The sequence below is a fragment of the Saccopteryx leptura genome, chromosome 11, assembly GCF_036850995.1.
Source record: "Saccopteryx leptura isolate mSacLep1 chromosome 11, mSacLep1_pri_phased_curated, whole genome shotgun sequence".
Lineage (NCBI taxonomy): Eukaryota > Metazoa > Chordata > Mammalia > Chiroptera > Emballonuridae > Saccopteryx > Saccopteryx leptura.
In genome coordinates, this window is record NC_089513.1 from 75,541,895 (window position 1) to 75,564,650 (window position 22,756).

General features: G+C 49.3%; 1 protein-coding gene across 5 annotated transcripts in view; it reads right to left on the reverse strand.

The window, feature by feature from the left end:
* CDC14A (cell division cycle 14A) overlaps window positions 1-22,756 on the reverse strand; it is a 123,957-nt gene that overhangs the window by 43,540 nt on the left and 57,661 nt on the right. For all 5 annotated transcript variants that reach the window (XM_066353484.1, XM_066353486.1, XM_066353482.1 and 2 more), the window contains 3 exons: window positions 12,721-12,787; window positions 9,489-9,551; window positions 844-931 (listed from right to left, as the gene is read on the reverse strand). In XM_066353484.1, the coding sequence (XP_066209581.1) occupies window positions 844-931; window positions 9,489-9,551; window positions 12,721-12,787 (218 nt within the window). The remainder of the gene's footprint in view (window positions 1-843; window positions 932-9,488; window positions 9,552-12,720; window positions 12,788-22,756) is intronic.

The window sequence follows — 22,756 nt, forward strand, 5'->3', positions numbered from 1 at the left end:
AGCAGATGGAAAGAAAATTAAAATCCCCAAATAATCCCACCATCAGCTAGCAGGGGGGTGGCGGGGGGGGAGGTGGAAGTAGAAATAAATACTAATGAATACAAACGAGAAAACTCACATAGCTGGTCATGTTTCATTCAAGGGCTTATTTTTGTTTGTGTTCCTTTTTTCTCCCTGAATGTAGATGACCCCGTAATACTACACTGCACGTGAGTCATTGAAGGACTGTCAGCTGCCAAACTGTGCCCGCAGGACCCAAACAGATCAGCGTGACGGCAACTGTTACGATCTCAGCACGGGGCCGGAGCGCCAATGCTATAGCCTGGTGACCTTGGGCAGATTCCCTTGTAGGATGAAGATAAGAGCGCCTATGCCTCCCGCAGGTGTGCATGCGCCTTAAATGAGATGATGTGACGAGAAGGACTCCCAGTGTCATCATGACTGTGATTCACCCTGGCATTTCCCCGAAGGATGCCCTGATGGTCAGCACTCCACCACCAGGTAGACCAGGACCACGGAGGGAGGTCAGTAATTTCCGTATGGGTTGGACCAGTGGGTTCCTTGGATTCTCCTTCGACAACTGGGTCAGATACAGTGAGCATCCTGTTCGTGACAACCTAAAAATCCGCTACTTTCAAAAACAGGGATCAAACCTCCACCTACTAACATATAATATTTAAAGCACTACTTACTACCATTCAGTTGGTTTCTTTTTTAATTTAATCATGAATATTCTTTGGAGAATATCGCCGAAAGAAAAGAATATCTGAGGAAGTTAAGAAATAAATGAAAGGTGAACGGAAATAAATTTTTGGATGGGAAAAATAAAGAAAAAAAACCTACCGTTTTCAATTTTGCTTTTTGGATGTGGTCCACTAAACGCTAAAAATTTTCCTGGGACAATCCAGTTGAAGTCACCATTTTCAACTCGCTGGCAGAATTTTGTGAGAGGAAAAAAAAAAGAAAGAAAAATATTTTATAATTCTTATACAATTTAAGAAACCCTTACAAATACAGACGCTTTCTCTCTATCAGTACAAGACTAAGGGGACACACAGGAAGGACAAAGGAACGTAGCTTAACGTCACAACACGCGTTGATTCTCAAAACCATCTGTAGGAATTCAACGCGCTTCAGAGAAACTTTTAGCGAGACCGTATAAAAACTTCTTAAAACTGAAAGTGGAGGTACTTTGCTGAAAATAATTGTGTCCCCTGGCCCCTCTGCAATGAAAGCAAATGGAAACAAACATTACTAGTCCCAGCAATAAACAAAGGAAAAGAAGAGAACACAGAAAATATATATAAGCAGTAGCACTTTCTAGGCACATACTTTAATCAATGAAAAAAAAAACAACTAGAAATATCAAGGTCATGATGAAGACACTGTTGTTTCTTCCCCCCCTCCCTGTTTTTATAGGTTATCTGTTGTCAACACTGATTTGGAGACTGGGAGCTGGAAGGAGGCAGGCGTGAGGGGCAGACCGTCACCGGACACTTCAGGCTCCACCACGGTGGTCAGTGGTGAGTCAGACCAGGGCTCCGGCGGCGGCTGTCACCAGCCGGACAGCTCCAATGGTCAGGTGGAGAGAAATAAGGGCCACTGCTTCTTAGCCCATGCTAAGAAGAATGAGTCGCCCCGCAGAAAAGCCGACCCAGTGTGGCCCGTCTGCTGATGGGACTTTCAGGTGAACTCTCTCTGCATTTGAAATCGGCCATGTTCAATGACGTCTTTAGATATGACGCATCCAAATAAAAACACACATGGGGGCCGATGTGGATCACCAGGTGTCAGCCTCTGGTCTACACAGGCGAAGGGACCCTGCAGACAGGTGTGAAGACCAAGGAGGGGGCCGTGTATCCTCCGGCTGACCATCCTCTGCGTCTCCGACCCTCCCCCCACGGGACACCGGGGCAGGGCTGGGGGCGCTCGAGATGCTGCAGGTAATTGCGACATGTGTGCGCCAAGCAGAGAAAGGTGGGTGCTACTGCCTCTTCACGTCGGCATTCTTAGCCCAGCCCACCCCAGCCCACTGCCAGTCCCAGCGTGGAGTCCCCGAGTCCCCACGCTCCGGGCTCCCACCACACTCACTGCTCAGACACCCCAGGCACAGGGGAGGCTCTCTTTCCTGGGCCCGGGCTGTCCGTAAAAGAGGCTCTCTCCCTCACTAGACGGGGCAGACCTCGGTGGTGGTGGTCCGAGTCAAACACAGTCCGAACTGTGCTGGGAGCACTGGTGTGTGTTAAATAAACTGGAGAAAGGCCAGGTTGGAAATCTTGGAATCTCTGCTTTTTTTTCCCCCGCAAAAGCCCGAACTTAGCGGTACAGTGTTCATCTTCCAAACGCAGACGTCCCTTCCCAGTCAGAAGTAAAACTTGACGTGATGCCTCAGCCATGTCTGAATTGCATGAATCTAATTGTGATAAACATAGTATCGCTACAATGCCCTAAAATAATCTTAGAGACACTATGAGTGTGATAAGTACACACACACCACACACAAATTAAATCTCAAGCACAGCTATCTGCTTAGATCAAATTGAATAAAGAATCTAATATACAACTCCGTTTTATATAAACGTTTTCTTGCTTAAACAAAACAGCCTCCCACTAGTAGTCTGCTATCCCTCTTGAGCAAGTACTGAACTTAAAACACGATTTAAAAATTCAAAAATCAAGGTATGCTCAAAGCATCGAAAGGCTAAAGCCAATTCTTCTATGCATAGTGGAAGAAGAGCGCTCTCTGTGCTCACTGCTTCTGTATCCTTGACCACTAGGCAGGTCTAGAGAAAATATATTGTGCTACCTCGTTTGGAGCAGAGATTATCCGCTGGTTAAATAGTAACTTTTATCATCAATCATATGGACAGGGGCAGCGGACTCCCTGAGAGGCATTCACTCACAAGTCCACAGGAATATGCGTGCAAATCGGCCCGCCCAAAAGGGTAAACATGAGAGAACGCTGAGCTATAAATATATTCAGGAGCCGGGATAGGCTGATGGTGTGAACAAAGAGATGGAGGTCTCAGATCCAAAGTCCGGAAAAAAGGAACATTAATAAGAAAGTTACAGCTTTTGACTAACAAATATAACATAAGCTTATTTATGTTGGTAAGCTTCCAAAATTACTAATACCTGTGCCTTCTTTCCTAGTGAATTATACACATGTCAATATTGATCAATAATAGAATCTTTAAGATAACACAAACTGGTTTTTCTAATTAAACACATACTTCAAAAAAAAAAATTCTAGCTCAGACGGGAACTGGAGGTACTTTCCAAGACAACCACATTTTGTAAACAAACGGCAAGGGTGAGGCCAGAGGGTGATTTTACTTCTAATCTCAAGCCAACCAACCTCTTACCAGCACTATGCAGAAAAATCGTAGGTGTTTTTACTATAAGAAAACCCCAACATCAAAAAAAATCTGAATTCCTAAAACTGATATATTTAGGGGTCAGTATCCACTGGACTAAAAACTTCTGTCTACAAAAGATTCACCAGGCTTTGTTTTTCTTTTTTCTTTTTTTTTTTTTTTGGACTGGCCAACGCTCTAGGTGCGTCTGAAATATCATTGGACTTGAAAACTTGAGAATTTTTACAACTTCTACAAACTACACCTGTGCCCGCGAAGCATGCCTCTGCTGTAGTGGTCACAAATATATATATTTTTCAGCCCAAACACTGAAAAACATTTGGCCTTTACACCGTTGTAATAGACAGGAAGAGAGAGAAGACAGACCTCTCGAGGTGGACGATTACAGGATCGGTCCCCTGATGAACAGGTGTCCTTTCTAAGACAATCTGGATAAACAAGGACACGGGGTCACAGACGAGAGAATAAAGAGCGTTCCCTCTGGGGCTCTGAAGGAGTCTGAGGGCCAGTGGGAGAGGCAGGTAAGAACAACAACAGTGGCAGCAAATACACACAAGCCTCCGACTCCCGGGCACAACTCGGCCCCACACAACTCCCGTGGCCTTGCAGCAGCCCCGTGAGGTAGGTAGGTGCTGTTCTTGTCTCCACTTCACCCATTGCTGGAGACTCCGTGCTCATGCCCCCTTCCAAATTCACAGGTTGAACTCCGATCCCCAGTGTGACGGCATCAGGAGGTGGGGCCTTGAGGAGGCGATGAGGTCGTGAGGGTGGAGCCCTCGTGAATGGGGTTAGTGCCCTTATAAAGCAGACCCTGGAGGGCTGCCTCGCCCCTCCCCCCGGGTGAGGACACAGAGCGAAGAGGGCCATCTCTGGAGGGGCAGGCAGGTCCTCACCAGATGCCTAATCCACCGGTGAGTGATCTTAGACTGGCCGCCTCCAGCACAGAGAGAAATAAACGTCCGTTGTTTAAGCCACACAGTCTGTGGCATTTTTATTACCGGAGCGCAAACTAAGACACCCAATAGAGAGAATGTGGCATGGCACTCTGCTGAGGGCAATAGAAGCACTAAGAGGCTGAATGGTGGCTCCCAGACCGTTGTAGAAATCAGAAAGACAGAACGGCCCAGTCTCTGCTTACTCATGAGGAAGTACCTTCTTTACTTAGGGGGGTGGAGAGGACACTTTGTAAAGGATCCGGCTGTCTAACCACGGTGCTGTGTACCTGAAACTCATACAAAATAATACTGAATATAAACTGTAACGGGGGAAAAAAAATTGTATTTTAATTTAGATAAAAATAATCTTCTGAACAAAAGTGCCTTCCTTTTATTTCCCTGACTTCTAGAACCGTCAACAGCGTCGACAGTCGAGTCGTGTTCCATAAAAGCAAACACGCTGTCATGACTGGCACTTGATGAGCTTACAGCAGAGTAAATATTTGAGTTATTTGGTGTAAATGAAGTTGCCACGCCATGTGGCTTTAAACAATACACTCGGGTTATTAATTTAGGTTTGCTTTGGAGAAAGCCGGTGTGGTGGAGGGAAGGAAACCTGGATGACTGCCTCAGCCTGGCCGGGAGGCGCCGGCACGGCGGGGCCCGGGGGGCCTGCTCCACCAGCCCAGACCACACGCCTCCACCGATGCCACCTCAGGGGCGGGGCCCCGGGGGACCTGCTCTGTCAGCCCAGACCACACGCCTCCGCTGATGCCACCTCAGGGGCAGGGCTCCCGGGCAAGGGGGTGCCCCTCCAGGGCTCAGAGGCCATTAGCAACTATTCATACGTGGGGGATGAAACTTGGAAACAGGCGCCCCCACTCACGGGGAGTGCATTTAACTAGACGTCCTGACCCCAGAGAGCAGCGGCCTTGCAGGTGGCCAGAGGGAGAGAAAGGACGGTCAGAGGAGGCTGGGACAGATAGATGGCCAGACAGGAGGAGAACAGCAGGAGACAGAACCGTAGAAGTTGGGGTGGGGGTGTGGTGAAGTTTCTAGAACTAGAGAGGGTCCACAGTGTCTGTCCTGTCGAGACCAGCCACAGCCATCCGGTTTTGGAACTCTGGAATTAGCAAGAACGGCTTGGGGAGAGTGGCAGAGAGGGACACCGGGCCGTGGTCCGTTGACTGAGTCACCACTGTTCTCCGTAAGAAGCCCGGCGGCAAAGGAAGGGCAGAGACCAACCAAGTCTTACAGAGGAAGGAAACACCTGTGGGGAATTTCTCAGGACAAGGTTGGCCTCAAAACATTCTATAGATCATGTTAGGGAACCAGCACCAATAAGTGGAGTGTGTTGTCGTCATGGAGACACTGGGTCCCTCTCACTGGCAGCTGCAACCCCCTGAAGGAGTTTTGCTTTCTTCAACTTTGTAGCCTTTGAGTGGCGTAACCAACCCTCCAGGCTCGCTCCAGGGAAATGTTTCTCATAGTTCCCGGAAGAATAAAGTCACCGGGGGAGACACACCTCCGTAGTCCCTGCAGGAGCCCCGTCCCTGCATTCTGGACATTGCTTGAGCCCAGTCCGAAATTCACACTCTTCTAATTCCATAATCCACAAACGGAGGGCAGACCGAGTCGCACCCAGATTACACTCCCGTTTGCTGCGCGAATCCTGATCCAAAGCAAAGCCCCGGAACGTCAGACCTGAGGTCTCAACAACTCCCGCTGCCGAGAGATGGGAGAACTAACAAACCATCTGGTTCTCCAGGTCTGTGCAGAGGGGCAGCCCGTGCAGTCTGGACCACCTGGTCAGTTTGACGGGTCACTTATTAACCGCAATGAAGGACAGCGGTCAACCCAGAGACAGCCTCTGTTCGTCAATTAAACTAAACAGACATTGCAAGAAAGCCTCGGCTGAAGACACCATTCAGCAATACATCCTGCAAGTCACTGGTTTAGGAAAGGAAAAAAAAAAAACCCCTCCCTCCGACAGCATAGATTGGGGTGGTAACGAAAGAAACAACATTTCAAGGAGCTGTCTACCACAGTCAGTACATTTTTGCCCCAGAGTGTTTGTGCAAAATTGGAATGGATTCTTTTTTTTTTATAACCTCTTTTTTTTTATTATTTATTTATTTATTCATTTTAGAAAGGAGAGAGAGGGAGGGAGGGAGGGAGGGAGAGAGAGAGAGAGAGAGAGAGGAGAGAGACAGAGAGAGAAGGGGGGGAGGAGCAGGAAGCATCAACTCCCATATGTGCCTTGACCAGGCAAGCCCAGGGTTTTGAACCGGCGACCTCAGCATTTCCAGGTCGACGCTTTACCCACTGCGCCACCACAGGTCAGGCTGGAATGGATTCTTAATTAATATGTCCGGGTCACTTTCCATCGGAAAGTAGTTATGTACTTTTCACAGGTGATCCAGGATGTCTTGAAAGGTGCGACAGTCCTATTTTAGCATTCGGTCACTCTTGTGTCCCTCAGCCGTTTGGTCTGATGTATGTCCAGTGTGAGCAGACTGCTACCGGGTGGCTGCCCACACAGAGAGGGACGAGACACAGATCTGCCCTCCGGTGCCCCGAGCACAGGGAGGACACAAGTGTGTAAACACAGCGTCCCACAGCGCCGCCGCGGAGAAGAGCTCCCACAGGTAATGACTCAGACACGCAATCACGGCGGGCAGGGGAGGAGAGGTCGCAGGAGGAGGAGGAAACCAGAGCAGGTCCGAAGGCACAAAAGCTCAAGGAAGCCCTGCTGTCCGGGAGGCGTGTGGATCTGGGTGAGAGGAGGGAAGAGACCCGGTCAGGAGCAGATGGAGCCCGCGAAGCACTTAAAGCAGGGGAGTGATACAACCAGGCAACTTCTAAAACAGAAGAGTCACGTGAGGACCGGATGCAAGAAGCCCGGGACGCAAGAAAGACCCCACCCCGGGGCACTCAGAATTGACCAACCCTTTCTCACAAACACTCCCCAGACGGTCGGTCTACCTTGTCACATGGCCAACATAATGTGGCATCACCTTCTAAATAAGCACCGCTGTTCCCCCCCCCCCAATAAAAGCATCCTTTAGGTGAAGATCACAATAATAATGGTTTTAGGAACTGCTGGCATGTCTCAGAAGGGACATGTCCCACATTCAGCCTGTCTTGAAGCAATGACAAATTCTGCGTAGGCAATTAATTTGATGAGCATGAAGGAAGGTGGGGACTTGTGACAAGGGTCCAACGTGATCGCTTCTGCAGAACGAGGCCCGAGAATATATGGATCCTATGATACCAGGCGACAACAATACCATAAAGAGATGACATTGCAGGTGGCCTCCTGGAAAAACAGAGTGGACCTAGCAAATAAGTCGAACAAACAGGACGTACTGAATAAAAATGTCTGCTCGATTAATGAAAAGTTATCAAACTGAGGCCAGCAAGAGCATAATAGGCTTCCTGACTCATATAACAAACGCTCACCTGTACGCCCTCATTTCTATAGTGCATCACTTCCCAACCAGTGGGACGGAGAGGAGTTGCCTAGGCAGGGACCGGGGCAGCCAGGGTCCCCAGGCAGGTCGCCAACAGCTGTGCCCCGCGGACACAGGGTGCTGAGCATCTGGCATCATTTCCCACATGGGCCAGGATGGGAGGGACAAAGGGAGCCGTCTGCTATCAGAGCTGCAGTAGACACCTGTCGCTCTAACCACGTCCACGGTACAGGTGGTCCAAGCTCCTCAGCGTGGACAATCCCAGGGTCACGTCAGCGATAGCTTGATATTCAGAGAAACAGCCTTGTGCAGGTAAAATTACCGGAAAGGCTTTTTTTTTTCCCCCTCAACAAAGGAATGAATTTTGGGGATGGAGGAAACAATAGCACAGACAATAGCTCCGAGAAAAAAGTCCAAGTCACCACTCAGCTTCTGAAGTAGGTTCTACATGAACTTGAAGTTCCATCTAATCTCCCCCCCCATCAAAGCGTATTTAAGACAGTTCCTTGAAATTGCACGGGCCCGGGTCTGGATGGGGTGACACCTGTAAAGCCACCGTGGCGACCCCAAATACTGTCCCGGGAGCAGGGCACCATCCCAGCCGAAACAGCCCTTCCTCCCCGTTTTCCCATGAGTTCATCTGTGCAGACCAGCACAGGGCAGCACCCATTAGGCAAGGCTGCTGGTCAACAGTGGAAATCCCGTTTTCTGTGTTTTGTTTTAGGGACAACCGAAATCTTCACTGGTTTACCCTAGGATGAGAGGTCCATTTTTATTTTTCTTAAGTGAACTGATCAACTGTTCACTCCGTCCCACTGGTTGGGAAGTGATGCACTACAGAAATGAGGGCGTACAGGTGAGCGTTTGTTATATGCGTCAGGAAGCCTATTACGCTCTTGCTGGCCTCAGGGAAGGAAGAGCCGCTCCTCGTTCCCGAGTTCTCTGAGAATCCCTTAAGAAACTGATTGAGAAAGTACGCACGTTGAGACGCGAGTTCTCAGCAGAAGCATCCGGGCCGTCGTCTCTAGACACTAGGTGACCGGACCTTCACGGCACAGAGGCCAGAATCGTATTTGTTTGAGGGGCCATTTGTAAGTCACACAACATAAAGCAGGAGCCGGAGAGATCTGACCCCGAGCCTCCTAGCTGTGACAGCGCCTTGAACGGCTCCGACAGCCCCTACTGCACACCCTGCCTCGGACAGCCTTCGCCCCTACCCTGCGCGCCGGCCCAGGCGCGATGTTATCCCAGAGCTCCGTGAGGGCGCCGTGGGGGAAAGTTCAGCCAACGCCTAGAACTAAGCAGATTCAGCCGCATTTCCAAATAAAAACATCCGCAGTCAGAACACGTGACTAGGCACCAAACACCCGTTCTGTTTCCAACGGAACCTGAACTCGACAACAAAAGCAGCTTACAATTTCACTGCCAAGCTGTACTTCAAAATTACTTTTTCACGTGAAGGTGGGGAGCGATCGTCAATAACGACTTGAGGAGAGAATATATATTGATACGGCGTTTTCCAAGACTAAGAATGATGACTCCTGCTCCAAGCTGAAAGGACAAACTGACAATTACAGGAAAATGATTTCACTTACCAGCTGCTCCATTGGCAATACCTGAGTGTTAGCCAAGGGGGGGGGGGGGGGACAAAACAATTTAATCCACATGCAATTATATCTGACCAAGAATTAAAACATACACACCTCGTAGTGTTCGTATTCATCCACATCAAATGTCTCAAAGTCGAAAAATCCGTGTTGCAATCCCTGCAAGCAGAAGTTGAGTTAGTTTTTCCGCACCACGTGGCGAGAGGCTTCTGCCCCTGCCTGGGACCCCTCCTGCTCACAGAGGGTGCCCACCAACCCGGAGGAGGCAGCTGGCGGCTGTGGGCTGGCAAAGCGTGTCTAGAAATCAGCTTCTAGCAGCAGCCCCCTTGTTTGGAGAGTCTGTCTGACACGTGGGACTAGACACTTAGAAGTACATGAAACTATGTCCCACAAAATACGCCTCGGGGTTCATGGGCATTGTTTCTGTGTAACAGCATTTATGTCTATCAAACGCAACCAGACTAGCCAATGTATCGTTAAAACCGACGGAGGCCATGCAATTAATTCAGACCTAACAATAACAGAAGATATAACAGTGAGGAAGAAAAATCAATTATTCTTACGAGAGTTCCACTTCCTCTTATCGTTAATGAGATATTTTTACATAATAGGCCCTTATTTTTTCCTAAAACTCTACTTGGAGAGAATTTGCTTTATGGTGCGTGTTTCCAACAGAGTAAAACTGTACCTTTAAGATGTACAAATCGGTGGTTACAGAACAGTCATGTGGATGGAGGTGAAGTCTAGCCTAAGGAATATGGTCAACAGTATTCTAGAATTCACTACGAATGGTGTCAGACGGGTACGAGACCTATCAGGATGATCGCTTAGTTATACAATGTCTAATCACTGGCTTGTACACCTGAAACTAATAGAATATTGCACGTCAACTGTAATTGAGAAATAAAAAAGGATTTGAAAAAAAAAAAAAAAAAACTGTCCGTGATGATCTTACAATTTAGGAAGAAGAACTGATGAGTCCAACAACACAAAGAAAGCTACTGACTTAGAACTTATAAACACGATCAGGCTTGCTCAGATATAATATTCCGAAGAGGCCAGAGCCTTTTATTTCAGAAGTCCTACAGATGATGATAAAATGTGAAACCACGGCTGCCTTTAGAAATTATGTGGCAAAGTCATTAACAATGGAAGACGCTGCTCAGTCAAGCTCGGCTACATCTGTCTTTGAAAACAGAGCCCCAAGACTATACTTTCAGGGATCATTTCTATAGTTTGTGAAAACAGAGCCCGTGTTCTACAAAATGTAGATGATGGACCACCCGCATTAGAAACATTTTGAGGTAATTTACACTTAAAATAGAGATTCCTACGCCCCATCACAAACCATTAAATCGGATTCTTTGTGTGCCGGTGGGGTTGGGGAGGGGATTAGACCAGCATTTCTAACATGCCTTCTTAGGTGATTCCCATAAATGCTCAATTCTGACAAACTGGTTTAGACAACCCCTACAGCGATAAGCAGAACGAGTTATTTAAATTATTTCAACTTTAAACAAATCAACTTTGTTCATCCATATGTGCCGTTCCAGAGAAAACAGTGGGGGAAACGTTCCCTGAACTATATACCACTTTCCTGCCTTCTTAATAGCCTGAGTCTAGGCACGTCCCTGTGTAGGCCACACACCCGTGCACTCTGCTTGTGACAATACCAATGTATCAAAATCAGAAAGGTCTGCTTCCTAAAAAAGGCTGAATGGTGGCCATCCTCCGTCTCGGTTCTTAGGAGGTTTGACACTCACCGCCACCAAGTTAACCCAGAGCACCGTGTCCTACGGGACAGGGTGTTCCAGACAGAAATGTGTCTCAGTTGCTTAAAGACCAATTGGACAACCAGCCAGATCCTCTAAAACCTCATCTACATGTGCGTAAAACCAATCCCAGCAGTTGGTAAAGCAAGAAATTTGCAGACGACCTTATTCGTGATCAAGGTCACTATATTTCCTCCACAGCAGGAAGGATGCCATCAATTCCCGTATCAAGTCGCTCGTCCCCCTAAGAGCGGTGTGCACTCTCTCTGCATTGCGCAAGTGATGTACCAGAAAGAGGCAGAGTGGGCAACATCACCATCACCATCATCATCAGCAGCATCCTAACTTTTCCCTTCAGGCGTATTTTTAAACGCTGTCCTTGTGGACTACATATTGGGTAATATCCGTGAGGCTTCTTAATGGTTGTTACTGGAAGCATGTGCTGGTGATATGATTTCAAGGGCTGGGCGAGGTCTAGGACCTCTTGATAGCTTTTAAATGGCAAGAAAAATGTTTGAAAATTATTTTAAAATTTTACAGAGTTCAGATTCATTCCCTTTTTTCTTTTTTAAGCTGAAACAGTCGTTCTGAAGTTGCACTCACACTGATCCTCTGTGTTGTGTTCTCTGGCTCTGTCTGGGACCGCTGGGACCAGGGTGTTGAGTGTTCTTATCACAATAAAATCATGTAAAATAATGAATTCATTTTTAAATGAAATAGCGAAGTCAAGATGATGCACCCAACAGGCAGCTTAGTGATCACAGAAACCTCCCTAATACATAGCAAAACTGACCTCATCTTACCTCAGGAAAAAGAAACCAGAATGGAAACCACCACAGACACTGGGGGGACGGCCCGTGGCGGCCTTGCCAATGGGCTGCAGAGCACGTGCGTTCCTGGCCGACACGCCACAGCTGTGTGTCCGGGGCGGACTGATGTACCTTGAACCTTCACTAGGATTCACAGCACGGCCCACATGACTCATCGGAGGCTACAAATCAACGCTTTTCAAACACGTCCCCGAAGCTCTCACAAATCTCTTAGCTTAGCGTCTCCGTTTTACGTGTCGATGACTACGCATCTGACTCTGACTTTTAGAGGGTCCTGCGTCCCCCTCCCTCCCAGAGGGGCGGTTCGTACCCAGGCTGCAGGGGCCCGCCTCCGGAGTTTGTGCGATTCGGTCCAACACGGACTTGCATCGCTAACTAGTCCCTACACTTGGACACGTCACGCCCGGCCGACTTCCAACCACGTGGGCACGTGATGCTCTCCAACGAGAAGAGCCCCGTGGAAGGGTCCTCCCCACCAGCAGAGGGACGCGCCGCTCGGATGACTTCCCGTCTCCCCCACACTAGCTGGGTAATGACTGAGGTCCCCACCCCTCGCTCGCCCCGGAATAGTCGGTACTTGACAGACAGCCTGTGGTTCCAGGAGCGGGAAGCCTCCTGCCGCCAGCCACCCCCCTGCTCGCCGGGGGCACACAGGGACGCTGACACGGTCCCTTTCCCATATTTTGGAACCACTGCATCAACCACAGCAAGGCGAGCCGCTCTTACCTTTCTGATTCCCTGCAGACAGTCGAGGATGGTGAGGTTATAAGTGCAGTTTCCAAAGGAAGCATCCCTGGGAAACAGAGAGAGAAAAGCTTGCCATTAAAAAACAGACACGTCAACGCTCAAATAACAGCACACCTGAAGTCCGCCAGACACGTGCTTGTGTGGCTTCCCAGCTGTCACCGTGGTAAACTCTAAGTGACACACCAGATCCCGTTAGGGAACCACTCATGCCACAGCTTAGCCAGAGCCCCTTCTGGAACTGACGGGAGAGCTCTGGGGTCCGACTGTCTTCATTCAAACCCCAACCCTGCTGGGACCTTGAACAAGGGAGGGGACCTCCCTGGGGCGGAGCTGCCTCGCCTGTGAAACAAAGGTTCAGAGAGTGGCTACCATGCCCAGGACCGGTGTTGGAGGACATTTACAAAATATAAAGCCCTCCGTATAGTGCCCAGCACGCAGGCAGCGCTTAATAAAGATTATTATGACGACTGTTCTTATTTCTAATAGTCATGAGTAGAACCGGGCTGCTCCGTTCAGTAAACATTCAGCATCATGGGAGGAACACGCAGGGTGAGAGACGGGCTATGTACAACTGTAAACACGGAAAGGGGACGATGGATGTGGGTCAGCAGAACCCAGCAGCTGCTGTCGCAGACTCAACGCCACTGCTCCCAGCCCTGCCCTCCAGAAGAACCGACCCACAGGCGGACCGTGACCCCAGAGGGTCTCCTCCCGGGACCCACGGGAGCCTCCCATGCACCGTCAGCTGTTGGAGCAAAAGGAGTGGGGACCCACCGCACCAAAACCAAGGGCTGCATCCTTTATTATTTAAGTTTTTAGAGCAACTTAGAGACCTGCTGCCGGGCAACATAAGACTGAAGTATCGGGTTCAGGTCAGTTAAGCAAGAGCTGGCAGCGGAGCTTGAACACGAGCAATGTGCTGGGGTGTCCAAGGCAAGAAGAAACTCGACCTCGAGGCGCTCGGTCTCCCTGCCCAGCCCCGCCCCCCATGGCTGACCTGAAGGAACAGAACCATCTGGGGTGGCGGAGTCCGCCCAGGGTCGTGAGGGGGGGCGGGGGGGCAGCGGAATTCCCCGAGGAGAAGACGATCTTGAAGGGCTCTACCAGGAAATTAATATAAAACTGAGGGGTTTTTTTGTTTTTTGTTTTGTTTTGTTTTTTTGTATTTTTCTGAAGCTGGAAACGGGGAGAGACAGACTCCCGCATGCGCCCGACCGGGATCCACCCGGCACGCCCACCAGGGGACGACGCTCTGCCCACCAGGGGGGATGCTCTGCCGCGACCAGAGCCACTCTAGCGCCTGGGGCAGAGGCCAAGGAGCCATCCCCAGGGCCCGGGCCATCTTTGCTCCAATGGAGCCTTGGCTGCAGGAGGGGAAGAGAGAGACAGAGAGGAAGGAGAGGGTGGGGGTGGAGAAGCAGATGGGCGCTTCTCCTGTGTGCCCTGGCCAGGAACTGAACCCGGGTCCCCCGCACGCCAGGCCGATGCTCTACCGCTGAGCCAACCGGCCAGGGCCTAAAACTGAGTTTTATGTCACAACCACCCAAGGGTCAGCTTGCACTGAAGGCTGCCAAGCCATGAATTAAAATGCGACTTCAACGCCATCGAGTCTCGGCCTCCTGATCACCTGGTACAAAAATACTGAGCAAGCAGAGCAGAAACGTTTCTTAAGTCCTGAAATTTCCAGGTTAACAACCCGTGTGAAAATAGGGAGGGTTACTCTAGAGAAGTCTAACTTTAAGGATTCTTTTGCTTGATGCCATCAGAACTCACGAGTCAGTGAAATACAAAATAACCTCTTTTTCATATAACTTGTACAGACTTAAAACAGACATCAAGAAGCACATCTTAATGGGCTAAACCGGAGGAAAAAAGCATCTGAGGGTCTAAGATGAGATACTAGTTTAGATGAAGAACCACACACTCTCCTGCAGGTGTGTGTTTCTCTGGGACTAGGATTCAGAGGCTTGTGTGTGCCGTGGACCCCCGCCCCTGCCCCAGGCGGCTGAGGGGGCCTTTCCTCAGAGCAATAACAGAAGACTCACTCAATTACATTTAAACTTATCAAAATACTAAAAGTAAAAACAAAAAAAAAACAAGTCTATGATTCCACAATATAATATATTACACAACAAGGCAGGGGTCCCCAAGCTTTTTACACAGGGGGCCAGTTCACTGTCCCTCAGACCGTTGGAAGGCCGGACTATAAAAAAAGCTATGAACAAATCCTTATGCACACTGCACATATCTTATTTTAAAGTAAAAAAACAAAACGGGAACAAATACAATGTTTAAAATAAAGAACAAGTAAATTTAAATCAACAAACTGACCAGTATTTCAATGGGAACTATGCTCCTCTCACTGACCACCAATGAAAGAGGTGCCCCTTCCGGAAGTGCAGTGGGGGCGGATAAATGGCCTCAGGGGGCCGCACGCGGGCCCTAGTTTGGGGACCCCTGCAACAAGGCCTAGTAAGCAGGTCTGACAAGGACTATCGTTTTAAGAAGAAAGGAACATTATATCTTAAGATACACTCTACAACTGTCATGGAATAAAAGACGTCTACGATTTCTTTGGGGACAAAGTCACTGATGTTGCTAATATTGCTCTAGTTCCCAACATGTATAAGTGAATGTCATCCTTAGAAAGTTAGTTGAAACTAAACATATCATTTTGTTGTTGTTGTTGTTGTTACCCAGACCCACTCTCTAAATTATTGCCACAGACCCTAGGTTAAAAACTACCACTTCATTAAAGGGAAAAGAAAGAAATATATATTTGTATTAAAAAAAAATTTTTTTTTACAGCCAGGTACAAAACTAGAAGGTGGTCTTCATTTCCTCACACACGTCTTCCCACGCCTCGACTCCGTTGAGCAAATTCACAGACCTACGTCCTCAGAGGAGCTCCCAACCCCCCCAGCCTCGCCGGCTGTCGGCAAAGCACGGTGAGACGGCCGGGCTACCTCCTGTCCTATCGGAGCCGCCACTTTTACCAGTGACTGAAAAGAGCTCCAGTGACCGGAGGGGGCAGTCCTGGCAGTTACGACGTCATCTGAGTGACTGAGGACACAGGGCGGGCGGTCCCAGCAGCCTGGCACAGACAGACCGAGGTTTACAAACCGAAGTATTATCTACTAAGGGATGCGGTGACATTAACTCACACCCTCGGGATGGGGAGAGGTGACGGGACACCTCTTTGGGTCACCTACTATGCTGGGTAATTTTGATGCCTTTAGCCCAGAGGTCCCCAAATTTTTTACACAGGGGGTCAGTTCACTGTCCCTCAGACCATTGGAGGGCCGGACTATAAAAAAAACTATGAACAAATCCCTATGCGCACTGCACGTATCTTATTTTAAAGTAAAAAAACAAGGCCCTGGCCGGTTGGCTCAGTGGTAGAGCGTCGGCCTGGCGTGCAGAAGTCCTGGGTTCGATTCCCGGCCAGGGCACACAGGAGAAGTGCCCATCTGCTTCTTCACCCCTCCCCCTCTCCTTCCTCTCTGTCTCTCTCTTTCCCTCCCACAGCGAGGCTCCATTGGAGCAAAGATGGCCCGGGCGCTGGGGATGGCTCCTTGGCCTCTGCCCCAGGCGCTAGAGTGGCTCTGGTCGCAACAGAGCAATGCCCCGGAGGGGCAGAGCATCGCCCCCTGGTGGGTAAAGCGTCGCCCCCTGGTGGGCGTGCCAGATGGATCCCGGTCGGGCGCATGCGGGAGTCTGTCTTACTGTCTCTCCCCATTTCCAGCTTCAGAAAAATAAAAAATAAAAATAAATTTTAAAAAATTTTTAAAAAAAAGTAAAAAAACAAAACGGGAACAAATACAATATTTAAAATAAAGAACAAGTAAATTTTAATCAACAAACTGACCAGTATTTCAATGAGAATTATGGGTCTGCTTTTGGCTAATGAGATGGTCAATGTGCTCCTCTCCCTGACCACCAATGAAAGAGGTGCCCCTTCCGGAAGTGCGGCGGGGGCCGGATAAATGGCCTCAGGGGGCCGCATGCAGCCTGCAGGCCGTAGTTTGGGGACGCCTGCTTTAGCCTGTTTGATCCTCATGACAGTCGTGAAGCCAGTGGGTCCCTGAGCCTGCCCCCAAACTGGGCAAGGGAGAGAGAAAGGGCTTATCGGTGGCACCTGACTCCTAGTCAAAAGACACAACCTGCTATATCTTTCGGGGGGAAAAGAGAAAAAAAGAGGGAGAGTAAAGGTGGCAGGTGAACCCAGGTATCTACCAAAACCCCACTAAAAAAAAAAAAGAATTTTAAAAGGCTTTTTAAAAATGAAATCCACCCAAGTCAGAACAGGAGAGTAGACAGCAATCAACTTCTGAAACCCGGAAGTCAGGTGGATGAGGGGGTCTAAGAAGGCCAAGAACACTGAAACCCAAGGTGAATGCTAAAAATCAGAGAACCAACCCAATTAGCACCCCCCGACTCTCCGAAGTCCCCCCCCCCCCGCCCCAGTCTCCTTGGCGGCAGCCAGCGCGGTGTTTGTAAAAGGCAGATGTCCCCGAGAGAGTGGCCCTCCCCTGACCTCCCATTGCTCTCACAGGAAAGTTCAAAGCCTCCACTGGGCCCTGGCCGGGGAGCTCAGTTGGTTAGAGCGTTGTCCTGATACGCCAAGGTTGCGGGTTCGATCCCCAGGCAGGGCACATACAAGACTCAACCAATGGATGTATGTATGAATAAGTGGAACAAATCAATGTTTCTGTCTCTCTCCCTGTCTCCCCCTTCTTCGCTGTCTAAAATCAGTGAGTAAATAAAACAATGCCAATCAGTCCTCAGTCGGATACCAGGCTGTGTGGCACCTGGCCTTCCAGCCTCTCCCGCCTCCTCCCCCACTTCATGCCCCCTCAGGGCCTGTGCCCGTCACACGTCTGAGCTCAAAGATCACTTGTCTCGGGTGGGGGGACCTCCAACCCCACCTGGTTAGATCAGGTCCCTGACATTTCCCCTCCCACCACTGGAGTTAACTATATATCTATATAGTCTGACGTTACATCCTGGTGTGCTAATTTGAATTCCCTGCCTCTCTCTCTGCATAACAGCCCTGAAGAAGGCGAGATCTATACCTCTTCATCTACCATGTACCTAACACGGCACCGGACCCAGAATAGACATTCAAAATATGCCTGCACATAAACCTTTAACTCGAGTCGAGGAGCGTGGGCGCTCACCCCAGGGACGTTTTCTATACTAGCGTATGGCCATGTCTGTCGGCTCGATAGCCTCATGCCTGACCCCTCACCAGCAATATCTTTTCTTGCCTTAACCCCAAATACCTCCTGTTCATTCTGCCCATTCAAGGGTTCTCTCTTTTCCTTTCTCCTTATTTTTTTTTGTGTGTATTTTTCTTAAATGAGATGCGGGGAGGCAGAGAGACAGACTCCCACATGTGCCCGATCAGGATCCACCTGGCACGCCCACCAGGGGGCGATGCTCTGCCCATCTGGGGTGTTGCTCTGTTGCGACCAGAGCCTTTCTAGCGCCTGAGGCAGAGACCATGGAGCCGTCCTCAGCACCCGGGCCAACTTTGCTCCAATGGAGCCTAGGCTGCGGGAGGGGAAGAGAGAGACAGAGAGGAAGGAGAGGGGAAAGGGTAAAGAAGCAGATGGGCACTTCTCCTGTGCGCCCTGGCCGGGAATCAAACCCGGCTTCTGTTCTCTTTGACGAGGACTATTCATTGACTCGAGCTACGAGCATCGCCTCTCAGCCGCGCTAACAGCGGTGATGCTCCAAGCAGTTTTCTCCTCTTTTTGCCAAGTGGTATTAGACAGTTTTAGCTCAACCCCGACACGTTAGAGAGGCCCCAGAGAGCTTTCAGGATCGACATCGTCACACCGAAGTGCTACAGCAAGCTTGGAAGGTCCCTGGTTTCTGCGGCAGTGACAGCTCCCAGCTGTTTGCTTAACCCCTGGTTTGCTTGTTCATTGATTCGCCCGTGCATTCATTTATTCTCACATTTATGATTCATTTGTAGTTACGAGAGGACGTGTACTTTTCCACGTCCCTCCTAAAGGACCACTGAAATCCCGCAGACCTCAGCTGAGTGTGGGGGGGGGGGGCAGCACCTCTTCCCGCCTGGGAGAACTCCAGCTCTCAGCCTTTCTCTGTGGTGATCGTTTTTCCATGTATTGACTTACCCCCCTTAAACAGGTAAACACGAGGCTGCTCTCCACAGGTAATACCCCAAACACCTGGGGTTTCTAATCTTTCATCTCAGCTTTAGAACAAATCGTGGGTCTCTAACCCCCAGCCCAGAAGACAAACAAACTGTCTAGAGACATCCAAATACAAAGGTACTCAACCTCATACTTGACCATCAAAACTCCACCCATCCTGATGAGTCTTTCTAAATGTGACTGCCAGCATAATCATCATCTGACCCACAAAGCTGTTATACAAATGACTATAAAAAAAGTCCACATAAGGCCCTGGCCAGTGGTGTAGTGGTTAGATCGTTGCCCTGCAGCACTTAACTAGATATCTATATCTAGTTAAGGTTGCAGATTCAATCTTGGTGTCTCTAGCTCCATCCCAGGGGCGCTGGTTGAACCCCAAGGTCGCCGGTTCAAGCCCCAGTCAGGGCACATATGAGAAGCAATCAAAGGGTACACAACTAAGTGGAACAATGAGTTGAAGCCTCTCTCTCTCTCTCTCCCTTCCTCCTTCTCTCTCTCCTTCCCTTTCTGAACTCTCTCTTTCAAAAAAAATCTACTTAAGTATGACATTGGGAGCAGCTGTAAGTTAATGACGATTTGTTGAATAAGAAACTATAAATGAAGGAATACGTGAGCAGATAGAGCGATTGAAATTTTAAATTCATTTTTATGTTTTTGCATTTACTTTGCCGAGAAGCAGTAAAAGAAAAATTAAATTTAAGGACCCTAGTCACAAGTAGATACAAAGAGAAAGGGGTCGATTCACTCGTGTCTTCGAGCTGAGAGTCAACTGTTAAAGATCCAGCATCGGCACGGGCGGGGGCGTCCCCACCACGGGACCCAGCCAGCGCCTCCTCCGGCCCCAGCCGGGTGACCAACACACCGCTGCCTGTCGCCTAAGAAACAAGGAGATCACTCTGTGAATGCGAATAACGAGGAGATGAAACCAGAGATGAAAGAACACATTTACCCGAAATAAGAAGAAAGCATTTCTCGTAAAGAACCTGTTTGAAATGAGGAAAGAGTGAAGAACGGAGCCACGGTGTTTCCCACCCAGAGACCACGCCTGACAGTCGGAAGGGCTGATGGTGAAGAAACAGTGTGGATGACCGCGCTCCACCTCTGTCCTGACCCTGGGGTTCCCCATGAATTCTCTGCATAGCAATGTGTTAGGACGTTTGCAAACACCTGCAGAGGCCACGGGCTGGGAAGCATCTTGGAAGCGATCTGAGGCGCCCTTCCGAGCACTGAGCTTAAGTCCCATCAACCCGACCAACCAGCACCAGACCGGGAGCTTCCTGAGGAAAAGACGCGTGAGCTTTCTGTGTGAATGCCCGGAGTCGGGCACAGCGCTGGGCACGTCTTATGGCGCGGATGTTACTGAATGAATGAATGGCCGTTCCCTGATCCTCCAACTTATGCCTGAACAGCTCCAGTGGCTGAGACCCTGCCCCTGTCAGAGCCCAAATTACATAAAACCTCCTTTAATCACAAACCATGTACAATGACCACGGTTGGCCCACTGAGGCCGGCTCTTGGCAATGTACCAGAAAGAGGACAAAAAAGGTTGGCACGGGCCCTCCTAAAGATGGTTAGGTGACAGTGATCTGGAACCATAAAATAGAAATAATAATTTTTAAAAAGGCAGTCTGAGCCCATTTTCAGAACTCAAACCATTGAAGCAAAAAAAAAAAAAAAAAAAAAATGGAGTAGACGTAACTGGCCTCCTGACAGGACCCTAACTGTTGTTTCTGTTATTAGAGCTGGTCCAGTGGTGCTTATTCGCCACTTTCACAGGAAAACCCGATAAAGAATCTGCTTCTCCAGGGGGTCCACGTTCGTCTGCCCGCCCCGCCCGCCGCGGAGAATGGACTCCACAGTCTGCGCTAGACGAGCCATCCGTCCCCACCTGCTCTCGCCCTCAGGAGACGGGCGCCCCTCCCTCGTCAAACCTCCCGCAGATTTCCACCCCGTCATCACAAGCATCCAAAGCAGAGGGTCAGCAAAGGCCGCCCGGGGGCGGGGGGGGGACGACAGGACCCCAACGATCAACACCGAGACGCGGAGAGGCAGCTATCCGTCAGAGAGACACGTGGAGAACGGAAGGGGAGGCTTGGGAGAGCAGAAAGTAAATGCTGCCTCTCCATTTGGGGTGCTCAAGAGGAAACGAGGTAATGGGGAACCTCCCCTTTCGAAGTACAAACTGAATTGCTCAATACGTTTTGACAAAAAAAAAAAAAAATCACAGTGTCATATTTAAGCCAACAAAGATCTGGTTCAACCCCTCTATGTAAGGAGATATATTTTATCATGACATCCAACATCCCCCGGCATGCGTTTACTTTGCTTTAGACAGAAGGAGGGAGCAGCCTCCTGCCAAGTTCTGAGGGCTTGACCCTTCTGAGCCTTTGTGAGGGACCTGCAAGTCCGGGCTTGCCTGGAGGACTGAGCGACTTCCCAGCAAGTCAGCCACAGTCGGGCAGAGCTCAGCAACGGAGACATCACCGGGGGTCATCCCCAAACACAACAAAGCCCTCCCTTAACAAACAAACAAGCGGGGTCATCCATTTCTATGACAAATGCCATCCCAGGATTGTTGGGGCGTGGGGAGCAGTGAGATCCGTTAAAGGTTTTCCGGCCTAAGAGAAAATGGGCAGATTGCTGTTGAGAGTAGAGAAAACACCACTATTTGATGAGCCATCTACGTCTAAGACTCTGGGTGGAGGGGCGAGAGTCAGGATGAAAATTCCGCGTTAAACAAAATTAGACAGGTGGCTTCATTAACCAGAAACATTCAGAGTCTTAAAAATACGCATGTGCTCTGTAAATCTCCACGAGTCAGAGCTCTAACTTTATTTGATCACTGAATTCTTATTTTTATTGTTTGCCCTGGTAGATTGCCTAGAACAGTTCTCCACCCTGGCGGCATATTGAAATCGTGTACACAGTGTTTAGAAAACCCGGCACCCAGACTGCACCCCCGGACAAACTCTATCAGCATTTCTGGGGGTAGAACCCAGGCACTGACATCCTTTAGAGCCTCCCAGGCCTTCTGGAGGCTGAGAACCGACATAACAAACACCAGGGCTGCAGCTCACAGCGCTGTACAGGATATCTGATAGTTGCTAGGACACTAAATCCCCAAAGTTCTCATCACAAGGAAAAAACAAAAATGTTTGGAACGATATGAGATGATGGATGTTAATCAAACTGACTGTGGTCATCTAGACACGGATGTCAAACCACGATAAACTTACACGGTGCTGGATGTCAATGACACCTCAAAGAAAAGAATAAAGCTATCCTAATCTCTTCTTTTTTTTTTTTAACTTGCCTCATCTTGAAATAATTTTTAACTAGGTGAATAAAAAACAACTCTAATTTTAAAAGTGTTTAAGATAAATCCAAATAGAAACACTCAACCCCGTACTGCTCTCGGTCACAATAACCTAGCTACAGGGTAAGTGCATCCTACCCTAACCTGCACCCTACCCTAACCCGCACCCTACCCTAACCCGCCTCCTACCCTAACCCGCCTCCTACCCTAACCCGCCTCCTGCCCTAACCTGCACCCTACCCTAACCTGCATCCTACCCTAACCTGCACCCTACCCTAACCTGCATCCTACCCTAACCTGCACCCTACCCTAACCTGCATCCTACCCTAACCTGCACCCTACCCTAACCTGCATCCTACCCTAACCTGCACCCTACCCTAACCTGCACCCTACCCTAACCTGCATCCTACCCTAACCTGCACCCTACCCTAACCTGCACCCTACCCTAACCTGCATCCTACCCTAGCCCGCACCCTACCCTAACCTGCACCCTACTCTAACCTGCATCCTACCC